The sequence below is a fragment of the Astyanax mexicanus genome, chromosome 23, assembly GCF_023375975.1.
Source record: "Astyanax mexicanus isolate ESR-SI-001 chromosome 23, AstMex3_surface, whole genome shotgun sequence".
In the NCBI taxonomy this organism is placed as follows: domain Eukaryota; kingdom Metazoa; phylum Chordata; class Actinopteri; order Characiformes; family Acestrorhamphidae; genus Astyanax; species Astyanax mexicanus.
The window spans coordinates 17,585,279-17,612,693 of record NC_064430.1 but is presented as its reverse complement, the minus strand read 5'-3'; the positions used below and the strand labels follow the sequence as shown (position 1 = coordinate 17,612,693).

Genomic DNA, 27,415 nt, shown 5'->3' with positions numbered 1-27,415 from the left:
CACAGTGCAGTTTTGTACAGGTAATCACAGACTATCTCAGCTGAAGCTTCTGGATTATTGTTGTAATTATTAAAATAAAAACTTGGTTACATATTTTAAACAGAAAATATAGGCTATTTTAAGGCGTAAGATTACTCCGGAAAACAGGCAGTGAGGCGACCGATGTGAGGATACCCATTCCTGCAGTTTTGGCATCCAAGTAAACTAAAAAATAACTATAACAATAAAACTTTTTACACCCTTAGATCTCTCCTGGCATCAGTGTGTAAGACTGGTGGAGGAGAACATGCCAAGATTTATGAAAACTGTGATTAAAAAACAGGGTTATTCCACCAAATATTGCTTTCTGAACTCTTAAAACTTTATAAATACAAACTTGTTTTCTTTGCATTATTTGAGGTCTGAAAGCTCTGCATCTTTTTTTGTTATTTCAGCCATTTCTCATTTCCTGCAAATAAATGCTCTAAATGACATTTTTTTTTTTTTTTTTTGGAATTTGGGAGAAATGTTGTCTGTAGTTTATAGAATAAAATAACAATCTTCATTTTACTCAAACATAAACCTATAAATAGCAAAATCAGAGAAACTGATTTAGAAACTGAAGTGCTCTCTCATTTTGTTCCAGAGCTGTATATAATATATGAGTTTCACATTTTGAACTGAATTACTAAAATAAAGTAACTTTTAATTATATATATATATATATATATATTTTAGATGAACTAGTAGATGGACACAGGGTGTAGAAACAAGGAGTTGTTTATAAACTAATGCATAATGCTTGATCAGTGTATACAAAGCATACTGAACCAAATGAACCGTGAACAGGGAAATAATACACTACAGACAAAAAGGTCCAACAGACACGAGCGAAGCATCAGCAATTATGCAAATATCCCACAAACCATAGACAGGTAAGCAGATATAACAAAAATGTTCAAAGAAAGAAGGTAAACATAAGCATAAACACAGCAAATAGAGAAAACCAACAGCCATAGAGAACAGAGGCTGTCACCCATACGCAACAAATCATAGTAAAAATAAACATGAAGAAAAAGGTGTTAAAGTGTTTCTACTGCAGCTCCTGTTTTATACCCCCAAGCCTCCTGCTGATGTTGTGTCCCAAATCACACTAATTCTAAACTAATCCGAGGATTATAGTCTGTTATGCCAGGTCACCAATTTTTGATAAGAGATTACCCTGGCACTGTTCTTCTGAGTGCTGTCTCAAATGTGTGTGTGTGTATGTGTGTGTGATAGCAGGAGCTGTTCAAAGTTGGCATTAATGTAGTGCTGTCAACATTAACACATAAACGCAGGGGTGTCCAAACTGTATATGAAATACACCAGAAATCTTTAATGTGACATTTTTTTTTAAAGCAAATTAATCATCTTACCATTTTTTATCCCAATTTATTTAAAAAAGTCACTCTTTACACAGAGCCTAGGAATCCATTAGTGTTTTAATTTAGAGATGTAAACTCAGTGCTGCTAATGTTGAGTACTTTTACATAGATTGCTTTTATTTATGTTATTTTTGTTGGAATATGGATTAAATATAATAACTAACTCTGAGGCCCAATACCATTTCACCCCTTAGCCTCCAGGCCCCAGTCCTGATTCTTGTTTGTCATTTACAGCATTTATTAGCAGAAAATGATGAATTAGCGAAAACAATAATAAAAAAAAAATGAAAAAAAGTTTATATTCATTTAGAAACAACAAAAATACTAAAGCCTTACTGCCGATAAACACACACACACACACACAGCTCAGTGTAGTAGAGCAGACAGGCTATAAACAGGATGTACACACTCCACAAAACACACACTGTTAGCAAGAATAGCTAGTTTTCTGGACCATAGAAGGAGGAAACTCAAAACAATATTACTCATCCTTACTGTCATTGAAAGAAAACTGCAGTGTGTGTGTGTGTGTGTGTGTGTTTTCAGAGACTGTTTAGTTTACTGTCTGCTCAGACACAGCAGTTAAAACCAAGCAAAGCTGAGCTGAAAAGCCCCAGTTCCTTTGTGTGTTTGTTTGTGTGTGTGTGTGTGTGTGTGTGAGAGAGCGTGTGTGTGTGTGTGTGTGTGTGTGTGTGTGTGTGTGTGTGTGGTACACAAAAGTGAGAATCTGATGGAATCAGAGTCTCGGGAGGAAAGTTTAATCAAAGGGAATAAAGCAGTTTTATAGAGCCATAAAACAGCAGTGGAACAGACAGCATTAACTGCACCATGAGCTGCATACTGAGCATAGGAGCTCCTGTGTGTGTGTGTGTGTGTGTGTGTGTGGGGCTCAGTGTTTCAGGTCGCTATTAAAAATCCTTTTTTCCCCTTATGTGACTTTGTGCTTTGTGTTAACAATACTGATAAGTCTGAATGAAAGAGAGAGAGAGAGAGAGAGAGAGAGAGAGTAGGAGGCAGAGAGAGAAAGTGCAAGAGGGTAGGAGAGAGAGAGAAAAAGAGAGGTTGAGACAAATTGAGAGAGACAGCGAAAGAGAGAGAGAAAGAAGTACAAGACCAAAGAACTAAGAGAGAGGAGTGAGAGAAAGTGAGACAGACAGAAAGAAACAGAGAGAACAGAGTGGAGTGTGACAAAGTAATACTAAAAAAAAGAGAGAATCAAGAGAGACTAGAAGGAGAAACAGCAAGACAAAGGGGTTAAAAAGAAGATCAAAACTCAGTGAAAGTAAGAGAGGGAGCAACAGAGTTAGAAAAAGTGTGAAAGCAAGAAAGAGTGGAAAAAGAACCAGTGGAGAAATAATAGAAAAGGGATAGACGAGACTTAAGCGGAAATAGAGCGTGAGAGCAAAAGTCGAGATAAGAGAGAGAGCATGAGAACGGGTGAAAGGGAATGTGCAAAAGTGTAAGAAGACAAAGAGAAGACAAAGCAAAAAAAAGAGTGAAGTGGAACGAGAGCGCGAGAGCAAAAGACGAGATGAAGTGTATGAAGACAAAGAGAAGACAAAGGAAAAAAAAAAAAAACGAGACTGAAGCGAAAAAAGCGCAAGAGCAAAAGACGAGATTAAGAGAGAACGGGCGAGAGAGAATGTGCAAAAGTGTATGAAGACATAAAGAGAAGGCATAAAACAAAAAACAAAAAATAGACAAGACTGAAGCGGAAAAAGCGCGAGAGCGAAAGACGACATGAAAAGAGAGAGAGTGAGAGCAAAAGACGAGACAAAGAGAGAAAGAGCATGAGAACAGGCGAGAGAGAATGTGCATAAGAGTGTATGAAAGCCTTTCTGTTAGCACCACAGACAGCTCAGTGTATGTGTGTGAGAGAGTGTGTGTGTGTGTGTGTGTGAGTGTGTGTGTGTGTGACAGTGTGTGTGTGTGTGTGTGTGAGACAGTGTGAGTGTGTGTGTTTGAGAGAGTGTGTGTGTGTGTGTGTGTGTTTGAGAGAGTGTGTGTGTGTGTGAGTGTGTGTTTTTGAGAGAGTGTGTGTTGACTGCGGCTGCTGACAGCCTTTATTAGCATTTCAAAAGCCTGCAGACATATCCTCTGATCTACGGCCAGATGACCCTGTTCGCTCCCCGCACACACACACACACACACACACACACACACACACACACACACACACACACACACACACACACACACACACACACACACACACACACACAGACACACACACACACACCTCTCTCTCTCTCTCTTACACACTCACGCCTACTGGAGAGAAGAGAGTACTTCCTAATTCCGGGTCTGCGCTCAACTTTGTTTCTATGGAAACCTCTTATTGAGAGGCCTCAGAAATTCAGTGGCTCCATCTGTCCATCTGACTGTCTGTCCGTCTGATTATCCGAGCCGGACTCCAGGTGGTGGGATGAGTAATCGAAAGAGTGATGTCAGAGTGTGTGTCAGTTCTATCAGCTGCCATTCAGCAGACAAGCAGCGCAACCAGCGCTGTTTCCATTAAACAATAGAAGAAGAAAAAGAAGTGGTGTTGTGCTGAAATTCGACTTCCATTTGCCTAAACGTGCATCCCACAACTGTACGGATGCTAAGCCTGATGTTGGCCCAGGGCCAGAACCAACGTTCATGTGTTTGTATACAACTGTATACATGTAGTCCAGTTAGTTCTGCCTTTAAATTGTAGTTTATGCTTTAGACTGTGGACTAAAGAACTTAATTAACTAAATTAAATGGGCGGAGTCTCTCTATACTATACTGTGTAGAATGTAGAAAATTTGTCAGTTTGGCGATTTGCCTTTCCTGGTGTCTGAATTGGACTGCTTGTACAATAAACATAACACTTTATTCCCCTCAGATTCCTTTTGTATTTCTGTATATAAATTAGAATTAATCTACAGTTACAGTAGATACAGAAATCACCAGCGTAAGCTTTTGCTTCCACACTGCTTCCATACCACCTAGAAAAGTACAGTTTTAGTTCGGTCTGATGTAAAACTGCTGGTTGGATTAGTGCCGTAAATCACCTTCCGAACCAAAGAACACACAGTTTAGTTTCATTTCGGCTCAACTGAACCATTGGGATTGGGTTTGCTTTGAACTTTCTGACCAATTACAGGACATCGATGCAGGATTTCGTCACCCGTTAAACAATAGAAGAAGAAAAAGAACTGGTGTTGTGCCAAAATCTGACTATCCTTAGGGAGCACACTCGTCACGCAGCAGAAAAATGGATGCATTAGATAACACCGGTGACTTCTGTATTTGCTGTTACTGTAGATTAACTCATTTTTATAAATAGAAATAAAAGGAATCTTAAGCTCTATCCGGACGGGATTAGTTTTTTCAGGGGAGTGTCTGTAAAAAATATATTTTACACTTCTACTCAGTGATAAAACTCTTGCATTCGGACTGCAATTGATTTTTTTTTTGGCTTTCTTTGTCACGTGACATCGCGTTCAGTAGCTCCTCCATTTCCACTCGCTGTTGTGTTTACGTGGATCTCCGTGGACAAATAGCGATTTTATTCAACGCGAGGTGATGAATCTCAGAGATGTGGATCCAGACAGGACTAAAATTACTGGAGGACGTCTGATAAAAACACATACATGGTCGTTCCCGACGTGAATAAAATCACAGAGGACCCCCATAAAAGAGAAAATTACCCCAGAAACCCCTGAGACACTAATCCCGTCCTGATAGGGCTTGCTGCATGATGTGTGTGCACTGGAAAGTCTAATTTTGGTAGTGAGGCAGAATTCAGCACAACACCTGGCTGACAACGTTTTAGAAACCAATCAGTCAAGTGTGATGATGACAGAATATAGCAAAGTTTTTTAGTGAACTCTCTAAACTGCAATGTGAAACCAGCCAGTCTAATGCACTGCCACTATGATTGTAAGATTGCTGGTTTGAATCCCAGTCATGCAGCTTGCCATCAGCTGCCAGAGCCCTGAGAGAGCACCACTGACCTTGCTCTCTCTGGGTGGGTAGATGGTGCTCTTTCCCTTCATCACTCCAAAGGGTGATGTCTGCGACACAAGACGTCTGTGAGCTGATGTATTGAAACAGTCACTGCGCTTTCCTCCGAGTGTGCTGGCTACTCGGCAATGCTGCATCAGTGTGTTGGAGGAGGTGTGTGCTAGTCTTTACCCACCTTGTGTTGTAAGTAGCAGCTGAATAGGCGGGACAAACTTGGTCTAGACTCTTTTTAGGTTTAAAATTACCTCTAAAATTTAAGGTGGCAAAAGTCCTACCTCTACGTAACACATTATGTAGAGCTTCCAGCACTAACCCGACACTTATTCCAGTCTGAACAGTCTATTTATAGCAAAGCTTCAACCAGATCAAAACCTGCAGCAAAATCCAAACCCTGCAACACTGGAGTAATGCTCACTGACATGCACTCCCCGGGGGCATGGATAAGGATGCAAAGAGGTGCAGCAGCATTCCTCAGAACCCTCTGCAGGACTGTCTTTTAAAAGCGGAGTTGTTCTAGGCATGGTCCACAGAAAGTGCTCAAGGCACGCAGTTTTTTAGGTTGATGCTTCAGTTCAGCAGAAATGCTGACAGTAGCACAGTGTAGTAGAACTCTTATAAGTGAGGAAAACAGTTATACACTACTCGACTCTACACCACTCGCTTTTTGGTACCTGATACCTGAACTGATTCCACTACCACAGCTGATATGTAGTGAAATGTAGCTGATAATTTTACAAGCTTCTATAAGCTTTAGAAAAGCTACTGTAGATTGCATTTGCATTGTATTGAGAGAAGATTCTCTCTGGCCAATCAGCTCTATGTAAAGTTTAAACATTAAAACACACTTTAGTTCCTACTCAAAATTACCTAAAACTAAGGCATTGTACTGAGAAGAACCTGGCGATAAGATACATACACAATATATTGCGATTTATTGCATTACTGTAAGCAAGATGACATATTAAGATTTTTCCCATACACACATAATCTAAGTAAAAGAAAAGTTGACTTTTCATCCAATCAGAATAGTGAGATCAACACTGCCCCCTAGTGCCCTAGTGGTCATTGTTTAAGTGCAACACTAAATGAACCACTGTCTGCCCCAATCTTCACATCTGAAGTAATAATTAACAATCCATATTGTGTTTTTGAAGGAGAAGACGAGCAAGTGGAAGAAGATAAAGAAGAACGCTACATCTCTGATGACAGTGACATCGAGAAGAAAGTTTCATTCCAGAACCTTAGTAGAGTGTGGACATCTACTCCCATCCATACCAAAATAAATAAAGGGGCAAATTACAAGAGTAATAGAGCTGAGGTAAATCTATGCTTAAATTAACTTTACTGTTGTAAATACATGACCAAAATTGCACTGCTGATTTAAATGTATAATTAAAATACCTCTACTGACTACTGACTAAGCACACTATTGAGGTAAATATATGACTAAAATTGCAATGCTGAGGTAAATATACAACAGAAACTGCACTGCTGAGGTAAATATATGACCAAAATTGCACTGCTGAGGTAAATAAATGACTAAAATTGCACTGATGAGGTAAATATATAATTAAAATAGCTTCACTGAGGTAAATATTTGACTAAAATGACAATGCTGGGGTAAATATACAATTAGAATAGTTTTACTGAGGTAAATATATGACTAAAATCACAATGCTGAGGTGAATATATTATTAAAATAGGTTTATTGTGATGAATATGACTAAACTTACACTGTTGAGGTAAACAAATGACTAAAATTGCACTACTAAGGTAAACATATGACTAAAATTGCACTGCAGAGGTAAATGTATCATTAAAATAGCTTTGCAGAGGTAAACAAATGCCAAATTGTACTGCTGAGGTAAATATATAAATAAAATAGCTTTACTGAGGTAAATAAATGACTAAAATTGCACTGCTAACATAAATATATGATTAAAATAGCTTTACTGATGTGAATGTATGACTAAAATTGCACTGCAGAGGTAAATATATAATTAAATTAGCTTTACTGAGGTAAATGTATGACTAAAATTGCACTGATAAGGTAAATATATAAGTATGTTAAAACACAGGACTATGCTGTTCCATTGTTGTATACAGTCTCCAGCCTGCTAGCTCAGGGATGGGCTTTTGCCATGGAGAGTTTTGGCAAAAACAAACTTCCAAACCAAAACATCCCAAAAACTCCCTCGCCTGGCAGAGGAGTGTGTAAGTGGAGGAGTTTATCACTCTGTATGTGTATGTGTGTGTTTGTGTGTTGATGTGGATGTATTTGAGCAGAAGGTGTGTGAGAAACATGTGGTTTCCTCCAGCCCACATGTGCAGGTGTGCATGTATAGCTATGTGTTTCACAGTAAGCGTCAGATTCACTGTTGAATAGCTCCATCATCTGAAACGTCTGATCGGTATTTTCCATTTGAAAGCTGAAGCTGCTTTCTAAGCTAAGCCAGGCACACTTTATCTCAAAGGACCAGAGAAGACCTGTGTGGGTCCAAATGGCTGCAGCAGGTATGAGCTCACAGTGGAGAAACGTGTGAAGGAGAAGCTGAAGGCCAGTGAAACTCCTCTAGGACACAATGTGGTGGAACTATTGAAAATCTAGAGGTTTAGGGAAATACTTTTCCACAGCACTCATGTCACAAGTACAGAATAGGGCTGCAAAACACATTTAAACATATTTGCTAAATTTCATAAAGCTAAAGCTAGGACAGGACTGAATATTTGGTAACTTAAATTATTTGGCTGAAAATGGCCATTAAAACTGAAAAGACTGAACAAATTTATAGTAAATTGATTAGAGAAACACTACTTAAATACCTTTATGATAAAAGTAGCACAGATGTGGTAAACTTATAATTAAAATAACTCTACTGAGGTAAATATATGACTAAAATCACACAGGTGATGTAAATGTATAGTTAAAAGAGCTCTACTAAGGCAAATATGACTAAAATTACACTGCTAATATAAATATATAATTAAAACAGCTACACTGAAGTAAATATATGACTACAATTACACTGCTGAGGTAAATACATGACTAAAATTGCACTGTTGAGGTAAATGTATAATTAAAATAATTCTAAGGTAAATGTATGACTAAAATTACACTGCGGATGTAAATATATGTTCGTCCTTCGAAAGTCGAAGATGACCACAACTTCAGGTGTGGTTGGAAGCTAATATGACTAAAACTGAACTGTTGAACTGTTAAGGTGAATATATAATTAAAACAGCTCTACTGAGATAAATATACAACTAAAATCGCACAGCTGAGGTAAATGCAAAAATAAAATAGCTCTACTGGGGTAAATATGACTAACATTAAACTGCTGAGGTAAAATATGACTAAAATTGCACTGCTAAAGTAAATGTATTATTAAAATAGCCTTACTGAGGTAAATATGAGACTAAAATTACACTCATGAGGTAAATGTATATTTAAAATAGCTTTACTGAGGTAAATATATGACCAAAATTACACTGTTGATGTAAAAATATGATCAAAACAGGGGGTAACCGAGAGTAAAATTATACTGGTGAGATAACTATATGAATATATTTGCACTGAAGAGATAAATGTAGAAATAAAATAGCTTTACTGAGGTAAATATATGACTATAATTACACTGCTGAGGTAAATATATGATTAAAACAACTCTACTGGTGTAAATATGACTAAAGTTACACTGAGGAGGTACTGAGGTAAATACATGACTAAAATTACACTACAGTTCTACTGGGGACAATCCGAATAAAATGACACTGCTAAGGTAAATATACAAGTAAAATTGCACTGCTGAGGTAAATATTTAATTAAAATAGCTTTGCTGAGGTAAATATATGACGGAAATTACACTGATGAGGTAGATATATAGATAAATAAAGGGAAGTCATCATACCTTCCAGAAGTTATCCACTTTCCCATAGACAAGAGACTGGTTCTGCCGCTTGATGTCATCGATGTGTCTGATGTCGCTGGCGTTCAGGTGCTGCTCCACCACAAAGCCCAGGAAACTGTTATCTGGAGTGTGAGCTGTGGAGGAAGACAAACACCAATTAGAGGGATTGAAAGGATGAAATAAACTAACCAATCAGATGAAAGAGATTAAGAAAAATGTAAAAAAAAAAAAAAATCAGTCACAAACTACAAAAAATACAAAGAAATAAAGCAACAAATCATAAGGGTAAATATGGGGTAAATATGATTCAAATTACACTGCTGAGGTAAATATACAACAAAAACTCCACTGCTGAGGTAAATATATAGTTAAATTACCTTTACTGAGGTAAATATATGGCTAAAATTGCACTGCTGTGGTAAATATATGATTAAATTTGCACTGCTCAGGAAAATATATAATTACAATAGCTCTACTTGGGGTAAGTATGACTAAAATTAGACTGCTGAGGTAAATGTATGACATGAATTGCACTTCTTATGTAAATTTAGATTTAAAATAATATTTACCCCAGTAGTGTTGCAGTGAGTGAATAATTGAGATGTAGAAACACATACAGGGTCTGTGAGCTTAAGAGAAGGAACAAGGCAGGGTGGAAGTTAATGCTGCCAAGAGTGATGGTTAATATGAGAACAGCAGGCCAAAAGAACACCAGGGTAACGAGAGCTGGCAGCTCTTCACCTCAGTGCCATCTGTCAGAAACTTTCAATCCACATAACATTTCTGCTTTTACTTAAAACACACACTCAGACACACACAAAATAATGCCAGATAAGACAGGAGGTCTGTCATAATTACTCAAGTCAACCTGCTAATTCAGTTGCAATGAAACAACTGATTAAAATGTAGCTTCTTCACAAATCTGTTTGCGAATATTTAGTAACAAATGGCCCGATTTACAGAAGCTGACACATTTCTGTAATATTTCAAACACATTTCTATCATTTACAGGTTCACAATTTTAAAATAGCAAAATTAAAAAAGCCTGTCTAGTCACAAAAACCTGTGACTAGAGTTGCACGGTGTACCGAAGGTTCGATTCTTTTTCGATACTACGTCATCACAAACGATTCGGTTCTTTAGCGTTCGATGCTTTCGATACTGTACATAGCCCAGTCACTAGCTTCAAATGAGTCAAATTAGTAGGCGCGATTTGATTCAGTTCATAAGAAAACTGATTCACACCGCAGCAGTCGGTGTGGCAGGATTCAGATAAACTTAGTGTTCTGAACAAATGAATCGATTCACGTGTGAATCGATTAATTTGACTCGGTTGAGAGCGACACACGCACGCGCAAGCCAGCAGAGCAGCAGCGAGTGTAGAATGGCGACGGCTAAAATAACAGATGTCTCTCGTCCGCGACTTGTGGACAAAACGGGCGCGAGGAGTGAAGTGTGGGAAAATAGTCTGAGATGTAGGCATCTGTTTTTTATTTATATTTTTATTTTTAAATAAAATAACGAAAACTGAAAGTGAAACTAAACTACTTTATTTATTAGCGCTGTTTTCACTCCCGCAGTTGTACAGCGGGGGGTGTTGTGCCGATTCTGTCCGCGAAGCGGGAGTCGGATTCAGTAGCGGATTCGGCACAAGCGCGGCGGCACCTCGCGGTCCGCGGTGTTAGTTGTAAGCGCTCGCGCTAGCCGCAAAATACGACAGAAAACACTGAGGGAGCTGCAGAATTATGTGTGGGACTAGAATATGAACACGAGGAGATAAAAGAGAACCTTTAACTGTGAGTAGCTCACATCAGAACACGCAAATCTCTCTCTCTCACTCTTTCTCTGTGTCTCTCTCTCGCACGTGAACGCCTCCGCGTTTGACCTGCAGCACTGTGTTTAGCTGTTCTTAAAAATCATTTTAATTAAATAATAGTTCTATGCTTCTATGTTAGTGTTATTTAACATAATTCTGATCATATTTCGCTCATTCATTTAGCAGACAAGCACCCTGATCTCTACAAAGAGCTGAGAAGTCGACAGGTTAGTGGAGTTAGTCAAGATACACTCTGTCTGTAGCTTTACTAAGATTTACTAGCGACTGCTAGTAAATCACATTAACACGGAGAGGAGTGTGCAGGAGTTTTGTTTTGGACCCGTGGTTTTCTCTATTTCTCCATTATCCCATTGGCTGTGAAACATGAACTCAAGATGTTCACGTTTTCGCGTTTCCATCGCAAATCTGTGGTCAGGCACGTAGCCTGCTTGATCGTTACACTGAACATGGGCTTATTAAAAACAGTAAACGGTTGATTAATAAAACGGAGCAGTGAGTGTTAAAATGAACATAACATTGTAATGTTCTTCTGTCTCTTTATTTTCCTTATTCAGAACTTAACTTCTGCCCGCCCGTCAGGTTCACATAGTCAGGCTACCATTACCTCTGGTTTTAGTTTTAGTTTTTAGGAAGTGTTTAGATAATTATGTTATAGTTAAGGTTATAATAACGAAACTTGTTTTTTGTTCAAATGTTTCATTTTAGAATAAAAACGTTTGCACAGATTGTTCAGTGTTCAATCCAGTTCAGTCAAAAATAAACATTTTATGTTCAGATATTTTTATTGTTTTTTTTTCTTCCAAGTATCGTTTTGGTATCGAGACTCGTGATACTACAGTTGGTATCGGTATCAAAGTCAAAATTTTGGTATCGTGACAACCCTACCTGTGACTAGAGTAATTTTGGTTGAAATAAATTCATGATTAGAGTAACACTGCTGAAGTTAAGATGTATAATGAAAATATGTAAATTCAACTCTGGAAAAAATAAAAGACCACTTAAAAATGATGAGTTTCTTTCATTTTACTTAAACTAAAATCTGTGGAATATAATCAAGAGGAAGATGGATGATCACAAGCCATCAAACCAAACTGAACTGCTTGAATTTTTGCACCAGGAGTAAAGGCATAAAGTTATCCAAAAGCAGTGTGTAAGACTGGTGGAGGAGAGCATGCCAAGATGCATGAAAACTGTGATTAAAAACCAGGATTATTCCACCAAATATTGATTTTTGAACTATATTAAAACGTTATGAATATGAACTTGTTTTCTTTGCATTATTTGAGGTCTGAAAGCTCTGCATCGTTTTTGTTATTTCAGCCATTTCTCATTTTGTGCAAATAAATGCTGTAAATGACAATATTTTTAAGTAGTGTAAGTGATCGGGTTACGGTGCTTTTCTTTAAAGAAACGTTGCATCACTTTCACAACACTTATGATCGGAACACCCAGGGAAGAGATCAATGGGGTAAATAGAACATTGGAATGAGGCCTACAATGTGTACTATACAAAAAATACACAAATCTTGCTGAAAATGTTATTTTAATTTTTTTTTTTTTCAAAAAGTTCATGCCTTTAGGAGGATCATTTTTTTATCATTTTATATTCACTTCACTAATAACAGTAACATTTTCACAAGGACACAACACCCAAACTTAATAATTTGGTTGTGACACCAGAATATTTTCTGAAAGTCCTTGGGATCATCAAGATGTTTGTTGCCAAATGTAAGACGAGATATTGTAAGAAGTTTTTTGATAAACAGTGGTTTTCCTTTTTGGAATTCTCCCATGGATGCCATTTTTGACCAGTCCCTTTCTTATTTTTGAATCATTAACACTGAACTTAGTGGAGTCAATTTAGACCTGCAGTTCTTGAAATGTTGTTCTGGGTTCTTTTCCGACCTCCTGGATGAGCTGTCCATGCCCTTTTGGAGTAATTTTAGTAGGCTGGTCATTACTGGGAAGGTTTACCAGTGTTTCATGTTTTCTCTATTTGTGAATAATAGCTCTTACTTTAGTTTTTCACATAGGGCTGGGTTGGTTAGAAACTTTTTTTTTACTTTAATAAATTAAATCATCATTTAAAAACTGCTTTTGAAATGTACTCAGGTTATTTTTACCTGATATTAAAGTAACACAGCACTGTATGTAAAGGAAAGTGACGCTTCACAAAAGCACAGATCTCCTGTACAGTATTCGCTGTTTGGTGCTGCTGCCTGCTGTAGTTAGGCCTGGGGGAGCAGCTGGACTGTGTTGTTGCAGCGACCTATCAAATCCAATCAGGGTGCAGAATGAGATTCAGAAGCCAGCCGCCCCATAATGCAATTTGTGCAAATTTGGTGGAAATCAGAAATGGCAATAGAAATGGAACAGAACCCCTCCCACCCCACCTCCCCTCACCCTGTCTCTGCTGCTTTACTCCAAATGATGCTGTTTGTGTTCAACTGTACACACACACACACACACACACACACACACACACATACACAGCCTGTCAAGTGTAATCACACTTTCCTGTACGAATCTGAACCTCTTCTCATTTCAGAGGCCTAGAAAGTGTCTGGGCTGCTGGACCTCGAAATAAGGCTGACATAAAATCAGAACTCTGACTCCAAAACTAACAAATTCTAGACAGTAAACTCGATACTACACACCTGTTCTTCACTGTGTTTCTTTTTACTGTATTTGTACCTTTATAGAAGTAGAGAAGGTTTAATTGATGAATATCATGGATGCTCTGATGCAGTTTCTTCATCAATACAAAACTGCACAAATCAAATCTAGTTATTTACTGTACTTAGGTTTAAAATAAAAAATAAAAAAAACATGTTATACACTATACCGAATGTTTCTGAAAGACTGCTATGGTTTCCCGTAGGGGTGTCACGGTTCTCTAAATCGTCAATTCGATTTTATTTCAGATTTTAGGGTCACGATTTGATTTTCTTTTTTTTTTTTCTTTTTTTTACAGCAGAGTGGCCTATGCCAGTTTTAGATTAGTCTATGGTCAGTCATTGGTTTGATTAATCAATTTTACAATATCTTATTTCAAAAGGTGGGCTTTATATAAGTGATGCAAAGTGATACAAGTGATCTATAATACACCACATTAGGCACTAATGGTCAAATTTAAATAATTTAATTAAGATATATATGTAATGCCATTTAGTGGCTTTGTTTGGTAGCAGCAGTGTGCACATAAAATAAATAATAAAAAAATACAGGAACAGTCATGTAAAAAATAATAGAACAATTAGAGCCTTAACAAACTGAACTCTATCCTACTATAACAGTTAAACATGAAAAATAAGACTCGGTCCCTACGAAAGACAAGTTTTTTTCTTTAATAAAGATATATTATTAACTTTATCTGAGAGAAAGATGCTCCTTAAGGTACCAAAACTATTAACATATTTGAGACTAGACAAAACAACTGTTATTTTTATATGTTCAAGTTTTTCTTTAAGAAGATGAGCTACAGTGTGCTGCACCATTTGCGTCGATCCTCTTTTTGACTTCGATGCTCGAATCAATCGATTTCTATGAAATATCAAAATCGTGACACCTCTAGTATCCTGGGTAGTTGCTGTGTTGTTCCTCAGTGCTTGATTTTTTGTGGATGCAAGGTGCAAGGTGAGTGGAATGGTATTTTATCTAGCTATATCTAGCTACTTTGGTGTTGTTTATTGGTTACCTTTAAAGTATTCCTACCAGACAATTATTGTAATTAACCATGTTTTGTTATACACATTAATTTCCTTTGTGTGTATTGAAACACTACGGCAAAAATAATATGATTTCATGCAAACCTCCAAAAAGAGGCAGAGGCAGCAAAACAAAAAAAAAAAACATAAACATAAAAAAAATAAAAAAAAATAAACATTTTTTTTTCTCTCTGTCAGCAGTGGGTCCCCTCCTTTCCTCAGACAGTTCCCTTTTCTCGTCTTTCTGTTCTCCCTGCTTAGTTTGGACAGACATACAATACAAAAGACTAAAAGTAAACTTCTCTCCTTTTTATCTGGTTTCTGAGTGACGTTTTTTTATACATTGCCCTCACCTGTTATTTTTTGCAACAGGTGAGATTAAATGAGAATCACATGCTTGAAACAAACTTTTTACCCAAAGCTTTAATTTGGAAAAGGTGCCAATAATTTAGCTCTCTCTGAAGCTGAACGTCTCTCCCTCTCTCCTTCCTGTCTGCACTCTGTGAACCCAAACAAACACAAGCAATAAAGACATGTATCTGCTGTCAGTAAGCTGATGTTTACACTGTAGGAGTGAAGCGCTAGTAATTAGTCCAGACTGGAGGAGGAGACGTGGGAAGATAAGAGAGAGACAGAGAGCGAGAGCGAGACAGAGAGACAATCTGAGGGAGGAGGAATGAAGTCATCCTTTAATTTCCTCTTTCTTAATGAATGCAGGATTGAACCGAAGAAAAGGTAAAGAGCACAATACTACATCTCCTGCACTGCAGAGGAGTTCTATGCAGCTCCTCCATGTAATCAAAAGATGGGTCCTGCAGAAGGTCTGTTTCAGCTTTCCAGCATCACTTTTTACATTGGTGTGGACCCAAAGTGTAACCCAGCCTTCTTATATTCTTACAATATAGAAGAATACGGTTTTGAAAGCATTTTTTTTTTCATTAAAAAATATTAGCACAGGAAAATCTAACTGCTGGAATCTGGATACTGGAGATAGAAAGACATTTTTAAAAGAGAAACGTGAGATAAAAGAAAGAAAGCTAAACAGTTAACTACTGCAACCAGCCAGTAGAGGCGCTAGACCTGTGGTTGCTTTCCTTTAAAGAGACGCTCCCCTGTAGTCCACGCTTTTCTACAACGTGTCAGTGGGTTGAATATGAAACAGAATATTTTAAAAGATCTACTTTAGGACTCCCTCGTTAAAACGAAAATCTGTTCCTTCTAAAAGCTGCGTGTTTCCATTTCTGCTTTTTCTTCCAAATAATAAAATAAAGAAATTAATAATTAAACAGGGTAACTACCTTGTTGTTCCACATCGTGTTCATCCTTCTTTTGGGCAGATGGTACACTCGTTTTTTAGCAATTAATAATTCAGCCTCATAAACAGCTGATTAAGATCAATTAGGATCAGATGGAAGCTGTTAAAAAGGCAGGGTGCAGGGAGGAACGCTGCTAATGGGATTGTGGGTAATGAGGGCACAGTTGGACTCCTCGTGTGTAATTGAGAAAATAGATCAGGCTGTGTTTTGGAACGCGTGTATAAGGCAGGAGGAATTCAAAGTTTTAGTGACGATTTAATTCTACTGTTCTCTCTTTCTGTGAAGAAGTCGGTCTAACCCTGCGTTCACACTGGAAAGCGACAAAGCGAGAGGCGACCATTCATTTCCTATGGCAGGGCGTGAGAGGCAATGAAATATGACGCGGTGAAGCGACATTCTAACCTGATTGGCTTCTAGCTTTTCTTTGGACCTATCACATACAAGGCGGTCCGACGTCCTCAAGCTTCTGCTCTCTGAATTTCTAGTTTTTTTTCCTTGTTCATTCTGTTGAATGGGGTGGACCCACGTCGATCTGCGGGTTTCCAGTGCAGGTAAATCGCAGAAACAGTCAAGAGTCTAGCACGTTTGGGAGTTATAGCTGGAGAATAAAGTGGCCAAGCGATTGCTTTCTTGTGCCTTTTTTCTTGTCGGAGACTGGACCACGATGCACGCTAGCGTTGAGCTTGACACGCCCACAAGTGACAAACGCGTGGCGACACAAGCGACTCTTCGCGTTCCAGTGTGAACGCAGGGTAAGAGTCAGCACTCTGCTCCAGTTTACTGCAGAGGTGCAGCAAAATCAGGATGCCTTCAGGTACAGATACAGTCAATACTAGATGCTGGTGATCTTTTGGCCCTCAGGCGGAACTGCATTAAAAACAGCAAGATTCTGAACTGTGTTTGCAGACACTAATTTTTTTTTTTTTTAAGTGTTAGTGATTCCATGCAGTGATTTCTAGTAAAGAATCAGTAAAACCTGTTGTAAACGCAGCACCACCTGAGGGCCTGAAGATCACCAGCATCCAGGATACTGACCGTTCAGCCTTGTCCCTTGTGCACAGGGATTACTTCAGGCTCAGTGAATCTTTTAAGGATATCATGTGCTGTAAATTGTGCTATATTCAAGATCGTCCCAATTTTACGTTTTACGTTAAATAACATTGTTATGAAATTTTGCCGCAAATTTAGATGCGCAGCGGCTATCGAATTGAACAAGGGGGTCGCCAAGTTTCTCTGATTCCTACGTAATCAGAGTATGGATGCCCACGCAGGATAAATGCATTGTCATTACACACCACTGGGAGCCGCTGGATCCCCTGGACACAATGCAAAAACACCATGTCTCCAACAGGCATGCAGGCAAAGACGAGGTCCACACTAAAAGCCCAGCGATTTAAAGGAAAGTACACATTGTTACACACATTATCAGCCACCAGTATTATTTTAAAAATTGTTATTATTAAAATAAAATCAGTTCTAATCCTGTTCATGCGGCTTGCCATCAGCTACCGGAGCCACGAGAGAGCACAACTGGCCTTGCTCTCTCTGGGTAGGTAGATGGCGCTCTCTCCCCACATCATTCCAAAGGGTGATTTCGATCATCACAAGGCATCTGTGAGCTGGTGAATCAGAACTAAGTCGCTGTTAAATGTTAGGTGGATAGTAATAGGGGACTCTTGTAATTCTGCAGCTCTTGCCACCGGGGTGTACCTAAGTAGCCAAAACTTTAATACTTTTATAAAAAAAAAAAAAAACATTTTCTTTCCAAGTCAAACAAGTCCTGGATGTTATTCTACATTCATTTCTCTCCTAAAAACCATTTATTTCTTAATGAAATGGCCGATAATAGAGGTCACTACACTATGTCTAGATTTGCAAATCAGTGCATTATGTTTGCATTTATATTTATCTTCGTTTTAAACTTTTTTGGAATGGCGGTTGCATTTACAGTGCACCATTCAATATGAGCAAACCTTTCTTAGAAGCTTATACAGCTAAAGGAGCAGTTAGAAACTGTGCCGCTGTGGCAGTCAGTGACTCCTATTAGACCCCTGGCTAACCTCTGGCAGTTCCCCCATTAAAACGGATAAAACAAGCCATTAGACTGGCCAATAATCAAACAGTCTCCAACAAGCTTTAGGCACCACTCTGACTGGGTCAGACTTCTACCAAAAACAATGAACGAACTCTGATTGGTTACAATCATATTGTACAGGTATGTAGAGTTTATTTATCAATGTTAATTTAGCAATGTTTCCCCCTTACAGATCTCCTTGTTCCCACTCCCAGGACAACTGTGGATCCTTCCAACCCGTCGAAATAAAGGTACCTACAGTATAAGCACACTCAGGTGACGGGCATACAGTAATGAGACTCATGAGAGAGTCATGCTAACCATACGCTACACGACTTTGAAAAGACTCTGAAAAGACTTTTAATAGACTAAAGTCTGACACCCTCTCACATCTGAAGACAAGTCAATGACTTTTTACTTACAGGCAAAGACTTTGCAAAGACTGGGGATCTTGCAAGATTGCAACAAGATTCTTTCTGAGATTATTATAAAGCAACCTAGCTGCTGCTTAACTAGTTAACTTTAAAGCATCTTATGTCTTCAGAAAGGTGGCAGGTGGTGCAGCAATTAATTATTAATGTTCATTCCTTAATTCCTCTGTAATTAGTTTTTATTAGCTTTTACTTAATTGAATTATTCCATTCGACCTTAAATGCCATACGTTGCACCATTTAAGGTGGAACGGGAAAGTATGCTAGCTAACTAGCTACTGAAATGAACTACTAGTGATTTGTTATACCTGTTATGAAGGAAATGGCTAAAGAAAACTTGAAACTAGACATTAAACCGTGGATATACTGTGGTTATTCTAATTTTAACAAATGAAGGAATGGTTAATTTTATTTTTTTGCCACATTCTAGCAGGTTGCTAATCATATAACACTCGACTACTGTGTTTGGGGAAGCAGAGAACACATGAGAAGATGGAAAGTGCCGCTTATGAAGAGAGAGAGGTGTGATAATCCAGGAACACGAGTTCTCTCTGTTATCTTGGGGCTGATTAAAATAGTGTGTGTGTAATCACTGGTATGGAAAGTGACTTCACCACCCTATAATGACTTCACAAGAGCTCAAAATACAGAAGCAAGCACTGATCCTCTGTCCAGTAGCTGCTGCAGCTTAGGTCACTATTCTTACTAACAATCCTGGAGTCTCTCTAAAAAGGTCTGAATATTTTACCATTATTCCAATTCCAGAGTTTTTAGTATCATGGTTCCAGTAGGTTTATGTATATCTGCTTTAGAGAGTCCTATTCTATTGGCAATACTTCTACTGCAGGGACTAGACAAGCTGTGTGTGTGTTTAAACATTTATGTCAGCACAATTTTCATGCAACTTAAAGACTTATGGCCTTATTTTACACTCTACACAAGGCGTGTCGTGACGCTCTTTGCTATCTTACACTCTGTCCACAGTCTATTTTCACACCTTGCACCCACACCGCTAAAAAAGCGTAGGAGTTTAGGAATAAATCTACACTGATGAGTGTGGTGGTCTGGAAATGAAGTGTGTTCAAGTAAATACTGCCATGTTGCTATTTTTGGAGGCAGAAAACACAGGTGCGCCACTGACTGATTTAAACCCTGACAACAGTCAACAGTCAGCGTCCATTTGCGCTTGCACAAAAGCGCTGCGCTGTTAAGATACGAACGTGCCAAAGTCAGAGCACACCTGGCTCTTAAAGGGAATGACTAGTGACACACTGATTGGTTTATTGGTTATTTTGTGCTTTTCGACCCGTGCGCCCTCACGATACCAAAGACACACCGACGCCCTAAATCCAGCTACACTATACACAATTGACCAGTGCACTATAGATCACTAAAATAGGGCCCCAAGGATGTTTTGCACCCTGAAAGTCTGGGCCAGAGTGCAGATCCAGCATCATATTTTTGTTACTTTATATATATTTAGTTCTTTTTGGTTTTACACTGCAGTTTAGCCAGCAAACTAAATACTTTATACTGATTAGCTTGTAGAATGTGGTCAGATTGACAAACTGCCTTCTCAGGTGTTGTGCTAATTATTCCCCCTAATGAGGTAGAGACATTCACATCTGTACTGCTGCATGGGTTTAGGCACAACACCCATTCTTTTTCTTCTTCTATTGTTTAACTATTGATGATAGCCTGCGCTTAACTTCCTGTAACTAGGGGGCGCTGAGTGGTCCAGTGGTCTAAAGCCTAGCCACTATGAGGGGGAGGTTGCAGGTTGGAGGTTGGCAGCTTTGCCATCAGCTGCTAACGCTCAGAGGGAGAGAAAATTGGCATTGCTCCCTCCGGGTGGGTAGACAGCGCTCTCACCCCACAACATTAAGGGTGATGTCTGCAGCACAGGGCATCTGTGAGCTGATGTATAGGAACAGAGTCGCTGCGCTTTCCTCCAAGTGCGCTGATGCTACTCAGCAATGAAAGTTTGAAAAGAAGCGGTGCAAGCATGTGCTAGGCTTCACCCTCCTGGTGTGTTGGGGCATTGCTAGCGATAGGGGGAGTCCTAATGAGTGGGTTGGGTAACTGGCTGAGCAAAATTGGGGAGAAAATGGGGAATTTTTTTTTTTACTGTAACTGTAACTGGTCTAAACAACCCAGGAAAGTGCATTCACACTGCAAATCCAAACAAACAAACAAACTAAACTCATGGTCCAGTTGATCCAGACTGAGATGACCGCTTTAGGTCTTTTGGTCTTTGTGATTTACAGCATATTTCATACCTACTATTGATGGTCAGACCAAGCTAAAAAATCTGAACTGAACGCATCCATTAAAAGTGAAGCCTGTCCACAAACATTTGGACATACATTGTATTTGCAATTCCGCACCTTGATGAAAGCCGTCACTGTTCTCCCACAGTAAGCCAAGTCTAAAACCCCTCTCTCATAGTGGCCCTTCCCAGAACCCCCCCCCGGCTTACGAAAAACGCTGCAAACCATCTCTATACAAAAGAGCTTTTCACTCTCAACACTACCTGAGCCCACTGCCCCCCTAACTGACCTTAAACAAGCTGGGGCTGAAGTTTCACAGGGCAAAGGGTAAGCAAGTAAGGTCAAATACACTAAAGCATGCATGCAGTCTCACACACACACACACACTTACGGAACATGGTGTTGAACTGCTGGGGATTGAGGTTCCATTTGCCCCACGGAGTCTTATGGCCTTTGGACTGGGCGTAGTGGGCGTGGTTAAACTCGGGCTCCGTCCCAAACGAATCCAGCACTCGCAGCATACACCTGAAGACACAAGAACACACACACAGTTAGCTTGAATACACACTTAAGGTAATAATAATAATAAAAAAAAATTTTAATTAAGCCAAAACACATTTAAAACAGTGAATTCAACAAACAATACTATGTGGGCCCATTTGAGAACCAGAAAGTCTCATCCACAGGTTTCATACTGGCAACAAATACGTCATATAAAGTATAATGTCAGTGATGGGCCCCATCAATATCAGTGATTGGACTAGAAAGGGGTTTGGACCAATGATGGGGCCCATTTAGGTTGAGCTGTGTTGTTACTGGTATCAAACAAACTTTTATATCAGTTTTTTCCAGGACTTTTTTTACAGGACGTTTCTCACAAGACATTCCCCAAGACTTTTCCCACAGGACGTTTCCAACAGGTTGATTCCAACAGGACGTTTCCAAAAGGACGTTTCCAAAAGGACATTTTTACAGGACATTTTTAAAGGATCTTTCTTACAGGACGTTTCTTTACAGGACGTTTCTCAGTATGATTCCAACAGGACGTTTCTAACAGGACGTTTCTCACAAGACGTTTCTCGAGAAGTTGCCCACAGGACATTTTAAACAGGACGTTTCCAACAGGACGATTCTCACAGGACGTTTCTCACAGGACGTTTCTCACAGGACTTTTCTCAGGATGATTCCAACAGGACATTTCTCACAAAACATTTCCCAAAGGATGTTTTTTACAGGACATATCCAACAGGACATTTTTGCAGGACATTTTTACAGTACTTTTTTACAGGATGTTTTTTTAAAGGACGTCTTTTACAGGACGTTTCCCACAATACAAGTCCTGCTGCAGAACCCAAGTACACCTGAGCTTGAGGTCACGAACACATTTTCAGACATTGTTCTTCAGGATTGTCTGGTAAACAGCAGAATTTCCGATTCCATCAATTACAGTAAGTTGTCCAGATCCTGAAGCAGCAAAGCAGCCCCAGACCATCACACTACAGTACAGTTCCCACAGGACATTTATTTATCTGACGTTTCTAACAGGACGTTTCCAACAGAACGTTTACCACAGGACATTTCACAGTACGATTCCAACAAGAAATTTCTTACAGAGCGTTTCTTACAGAATGTTTCTCACAAGACGTTTCCCACAGGACATTTCTTACAGGACATTTTTGCAGGACGTTTTTACAGGACATTTTTTTTACAAGACATTTTTTTTACAGGACATACCTTACAGGACATTTCTTACAGGACGTTCTTTACAGGATGTTTTTTTACAGGAAGTTTCCCACAACAGGACATTTCTTACAGGACTATACCAACAGGACGTATTCCACAAGATGGAATACACAGGATGTTTTCAACAGGACAATTCTTACAGGACGTTTTTTACAGGATGTTTTTTTACAGGAAGTTTCCCACAATATGAGTCCAACAGGACATTTCTTACAGGACGATTCCAACAGGACGTTCTCAACAGGACAATTGTACAGAACGTTAATTACAGGATGATTCCAACAGGACAATTGTACAGGACGTTAATTACAGGACGATTGCAACAGGACATTTCTTACAGGACGATTCTCACAAGACGTTTTCCACAGGACTTTTCCCACAATACGAGTCCAACAGGACATTTCTTACAGGATGTTTCTTACAGGACGTTTCTTACAGGACGATTCCAACAGGACATATTCCACAGGATGTATCCCACAGGACGTTTTCAACAGGACGATTCCAACAAGACATTTTTGCAGGACGTTTTTACAGGACATTTTTTACAGGATGTTTTTTACAGGACTTTTTTTACAGGACATTTCTAACAGGACATTTTTGCAGGACGTTTTTACAGGACATTTTTTTAAATGACGTTTTTTACAGGATGCTTCTTACAGGATGTTTCTTACAGGACGTTTTTTACAGGATGTTTTTTTACAGGACGTTTCCCCACAATACCAACAGGAGGTTTCTTACAGGACATTTCTTACAGGACGAATCCAACAGGACGTTTCTCACAAGAAGTTTCTAACAGGACAATTCCAACAGGACATATACCACAGGACATTTCTCACAGTATGATTACAACAGGACGTTTCTTAAAGGACATTTTTACACATTTTTACACATTTTTTTTACACATTTAAAAAAATCTATAAAAATAATAATAAATGCCTCTCTGGTCAGATTTTGTATACATTCCTCTTCTGTCTGTTGCGCTCGGCGTGATTTTAGTTTCCGCCCGTTTTCTCCCTATCTCCTTATAAAGGCATTTTTTCACGACTGCATCCCAATTAAACAGCCGGAGCAGCGGGACCGCAACCGTGAGGAGCGGTGTGTTTATTTATTTATTTTTCCTTATCGTGTCTGCACAGATCTGATTGGCTGAGGAGAGCGTTTGGTAATCTTACCCCACACGTGATTGGTCTGTGAGTTTACTGCGCCGCAAAGAATGTATACAATTAAATCCTTCTCAGTAGTTTATCGGTTTGGGTCCACACCCAGACCGCGGTCCGCCCATTAGTGACATCTGGTGTTCAATAATACAATTTAATCAGGACATTTTACAGGACGAAATGAGAACAGTACGATTCCAACAGGACGTTTCTTACAGGATATTTTTTACAGGACATTTTTAAAGGACTTTTCCCACAGGACGATTCTTACAGGAAGTTTCTTACAGGACGTTTTTTACAGAGCGATTCCAGGAGGACGTTTCCCACAGGACATTTTTAAAGGACGTTTCCACAGTATGATTACAACGTTTCTTAAAGGACGTTTTTTTTACAGGACGTTTTTCCACAGGACGTTTCTTACAGGACGATTCCAGAAGTACGATTATCACAGGACGATTCTCAGTATGATTCAAACAGGATGTTTTTCACAAAATGTTTCCCACAGGACGTTTTTTACAGGATGTTTTTTTTCACAGGGCGATTCCAACAGGACGTATCCCGCAGGACGTTTATCACAGGACATTTCTCAGTATGATTCCAACAGAACGTTTTTTTAAAGGACGTTTTTTTACAGGACGATTCCAGGAGGACGTTTCTCACAAGACGTTTCTCACAAGACGTTTCTCACAAGACGTTTTTTACAAGACTTTTTTTTTTTTTTTTTACAATTTAATCTTCATTTTTTCTTGAAATATTTTTATAAATTTAGTATCGTTATGGTGAAAATACCATAAAATATTAATTTAGGGCCAACCCTATTGTAAACTTTTGAGTAGTTGGTACTGCGTTGAAAAAAGTCTTCACCCATGAAAGCATCATGTGTGGACAGATTTAGATTTTAGCCGTGTAAACCATTCTAGAGAAGTGTGTACAGTGTGTAAAGTGAGAGCGTGCACATACGTGCAGAAGTGTGTGTGCAGAGGAAGTGAGGTCAGATCTCTGGTGAGCGGGAAAGCTGCACAACAGATGATGATGCAGTGTGTGGGCATGTGAGAATGAAGGGTCTGTGAGAGAGGAAGGAGGGAGGGAAAGAGGGAGGCTCTCGTAGTTTTTGAAATATGGGTATCGGGAGGGAATTAATAAATCTGTCCTTGTCAGATTAAGCCTGGTTTTAGGGATATTACTTCATATTTCATGCCTAACGCCACACGGCCTGTAAACTTATCCAAAAGGGCCTGAAACGGAACGTACCGGGGGAGCGTTAAATCTTAATGTTAGTACACAAGCTGGAGGCTAATAAAACCGCCAGTCCGTCTCCTCCACTACACACTTCCTGAGCTTTCAGAGCCGGATCTCGGCTAGCAGGAACTGCAGCAGTCGATACAGGAGGAATGACGGACAGTAGCAGATAGCTGATAACAGCTCAGGCTGTACATCACGGAGGAGAACTCGCTTTTTTTAATCCCTACTGAACACAGCAGCAGAGTTAGAACAAGATATGAACAGTATGAGTGAGTCTGCAAAACGCAAAATCTAGTGCTCAATCAGTGTAGAGAGTAGAGTTGTGAACTCAAGGTCCCATAAATTCCTTTTCCCCTTGTTTTCAAGTGTAACCCTGCAGTGTTATGCCAGCTTCACACTACACGATTTTGGACCAGTTTCTCAATGATCCTCGACAAAAACTCGGATGCTCGGAGGCAAATCGGGGATCACTCGGCACGCGCTCAGTTCTGTAGTATAAATCACTGAAAGACTGATCGCAGACAAGTCGCAGACGCCCAGCAAATACTCAACGTTTAATATCTGACTCAGTCGGCGACTAGGAGTGAGGAGCAGCAACTACCCACAGCCTATGAGATCACAGAAAAAAAAAAAACACGGACCACAGAGTCTGACCTATAGACAGTGTATAATAAGTATTAACAGCACGACAGGGGTTGAAAAGTAAAGCCACTACGTCTCTTACGCCCTCTGCTGGCTGGTTCCAGTATAACTTTTAACCCCGCCTATTTCTATTCAACTCAATAAGAGATGGTGGAATCTTTAATCTTAAATTACACATCCAGGATTTTTTTTTGGAAGTTGGGTTCTGTACATTCTGCAAGCTCCCCTCCTGTGTTAATAACCCCCAGTGTTTTTCTTTACTGTTAATACGTTTTATAGGAGTTATCCCGTGATATTTAAAGGGGTGTGGTGATGTGGTGATTGACAGGTCATCTGAGAGCGCGAACGCGCACCGCCACTGTGGCTTTATTCTTCTCCCTAATTTTAGTATCTAGGTTAGGTTTTTAACCTAGCGCTAGGTACTTAACGCTATAGCTAACTAGTTAACTAAGTTAGCAAACTAAGTTAAGTTTGCTAAATTAAGTAACTCATTCTACGGTCCCATAAATCCCACTTCTCTTTTGTACCCCTATCCCTTGTTTTCAAGTGTAACCACTGCAAAGTTAGTTAACTGTAAACTGTTGTTCTGAGCTGGATTATTTCCTGCATTGATGACAGACTAAATTCCCTTTGTGAGCTCAGTCTTAACAAGGCCTTATGGCTTTAGAGAGCCCTTATGCCTGTTTTAGCTTATACTGACTGGTCTTTTTTAGCCATAAAACAATGAAACTACACTTAAACTTAAACTCTGGTAATATAACTAGAGGTTAGCGTAATTTTAATGAGAAAAATACTCAAATTTGTGGGTTTCTTTGGTCACTTTTGCCAGTGCCATCTTGCCACTGATTCTCAAAGCTCTCTGTTTTTAGTATGCTTCTGAAAAATCTAAATTTGAAGGTCCACATACTGCTGACACTTGCCCCTACCCCTCCAGCCTAACAAGAATCAGGACACCCCTAGGTGTGCATGTGTAAAACTTAGGGTTAGAGCTAAGTGGTACAGCCATGGGGTGAAATGAGATTGGGCTCAAGTGTGATGTAATGCTGAACGTTTTACTTTTTTAATTATTGCGAGTAAAGCGTAAAAATGAACTTAAACCTGCGGTTTGTTGGCTGTTGTTGGCCATTTGCTGGTTATGTTGTTCTGAGCTGGATTATTTGCTGCATTGATGACAGACTAAAATACCTTCGTGAGCTCAGACTTTACAAAGCCTTACAGCTATAGAGAGTCCTTCTTCCTGTTTTTAGCCAATACTGACTGATCTTTTTAGCGCTTTTTCTAACTTGGGATTCAGTAAAAAGCCTCCACTGCTGAAAGAAACTCTAATGTTAGAGGAAACACGGCAATATGACCTAAAATGAACTAGTCCCTGTTCAGTATTAATTCTTTTATAAAGTCTTTTCACTTGTTTTGTCATTTTGGGTTACCAAATATTCAGTGCACGCCTAAAAAAAATGCAACGTTTAGACCTACAGAGCATGTTTTAAACTTTTATTATTTCAGACACACGGAGAAAGGATTAGAACAAGAATGGGCAAAGTGTGAGAAGAGTTATAAACTCATTCTAAGGTCCCATAAATGTTCCCATTTATCTTTTGTACCCCTATCCCTTGTTTTCAAGTGTAACCCTGCAATGTTAGTAAACTGTTGTTTTGAGCTGGATTACTTGCTGCATTGATGACTGAATTAAGT

At 39.1% G+C, this 27,415-nt stretch overlaps 1 protein-coding gene across 1 annotated transcript in view; it reads right to left on the bottom strand.

The window, feature by feature from the left end:
* Window positions 1-27,415, bottom strand: part of mgat5 (alpha-1,6-mannosylglycoprotein 6-beta-N-acetylglucosaminyltransferase) — a 168,579-nt gene that overhangs the window by 26,042 nt on the left and 115,122 nt on the right. The window contains exons 10-11 of the mRNA XM_022668210.2: window positions 21,334-21,467; window positions 9,308-9,441 (exon numbers count right to left, since the gene is read on the bottom strand). Coding sequence (XP_022523931.1) covers window positions 9,308-9,441; window positions 21,334-21,467 — 268 coding nt within the window. The remainder of the gene's footprint in view (window positions 1-9,307; window positions 9,442-21,333; window positions 21,468-27,415) is intronic.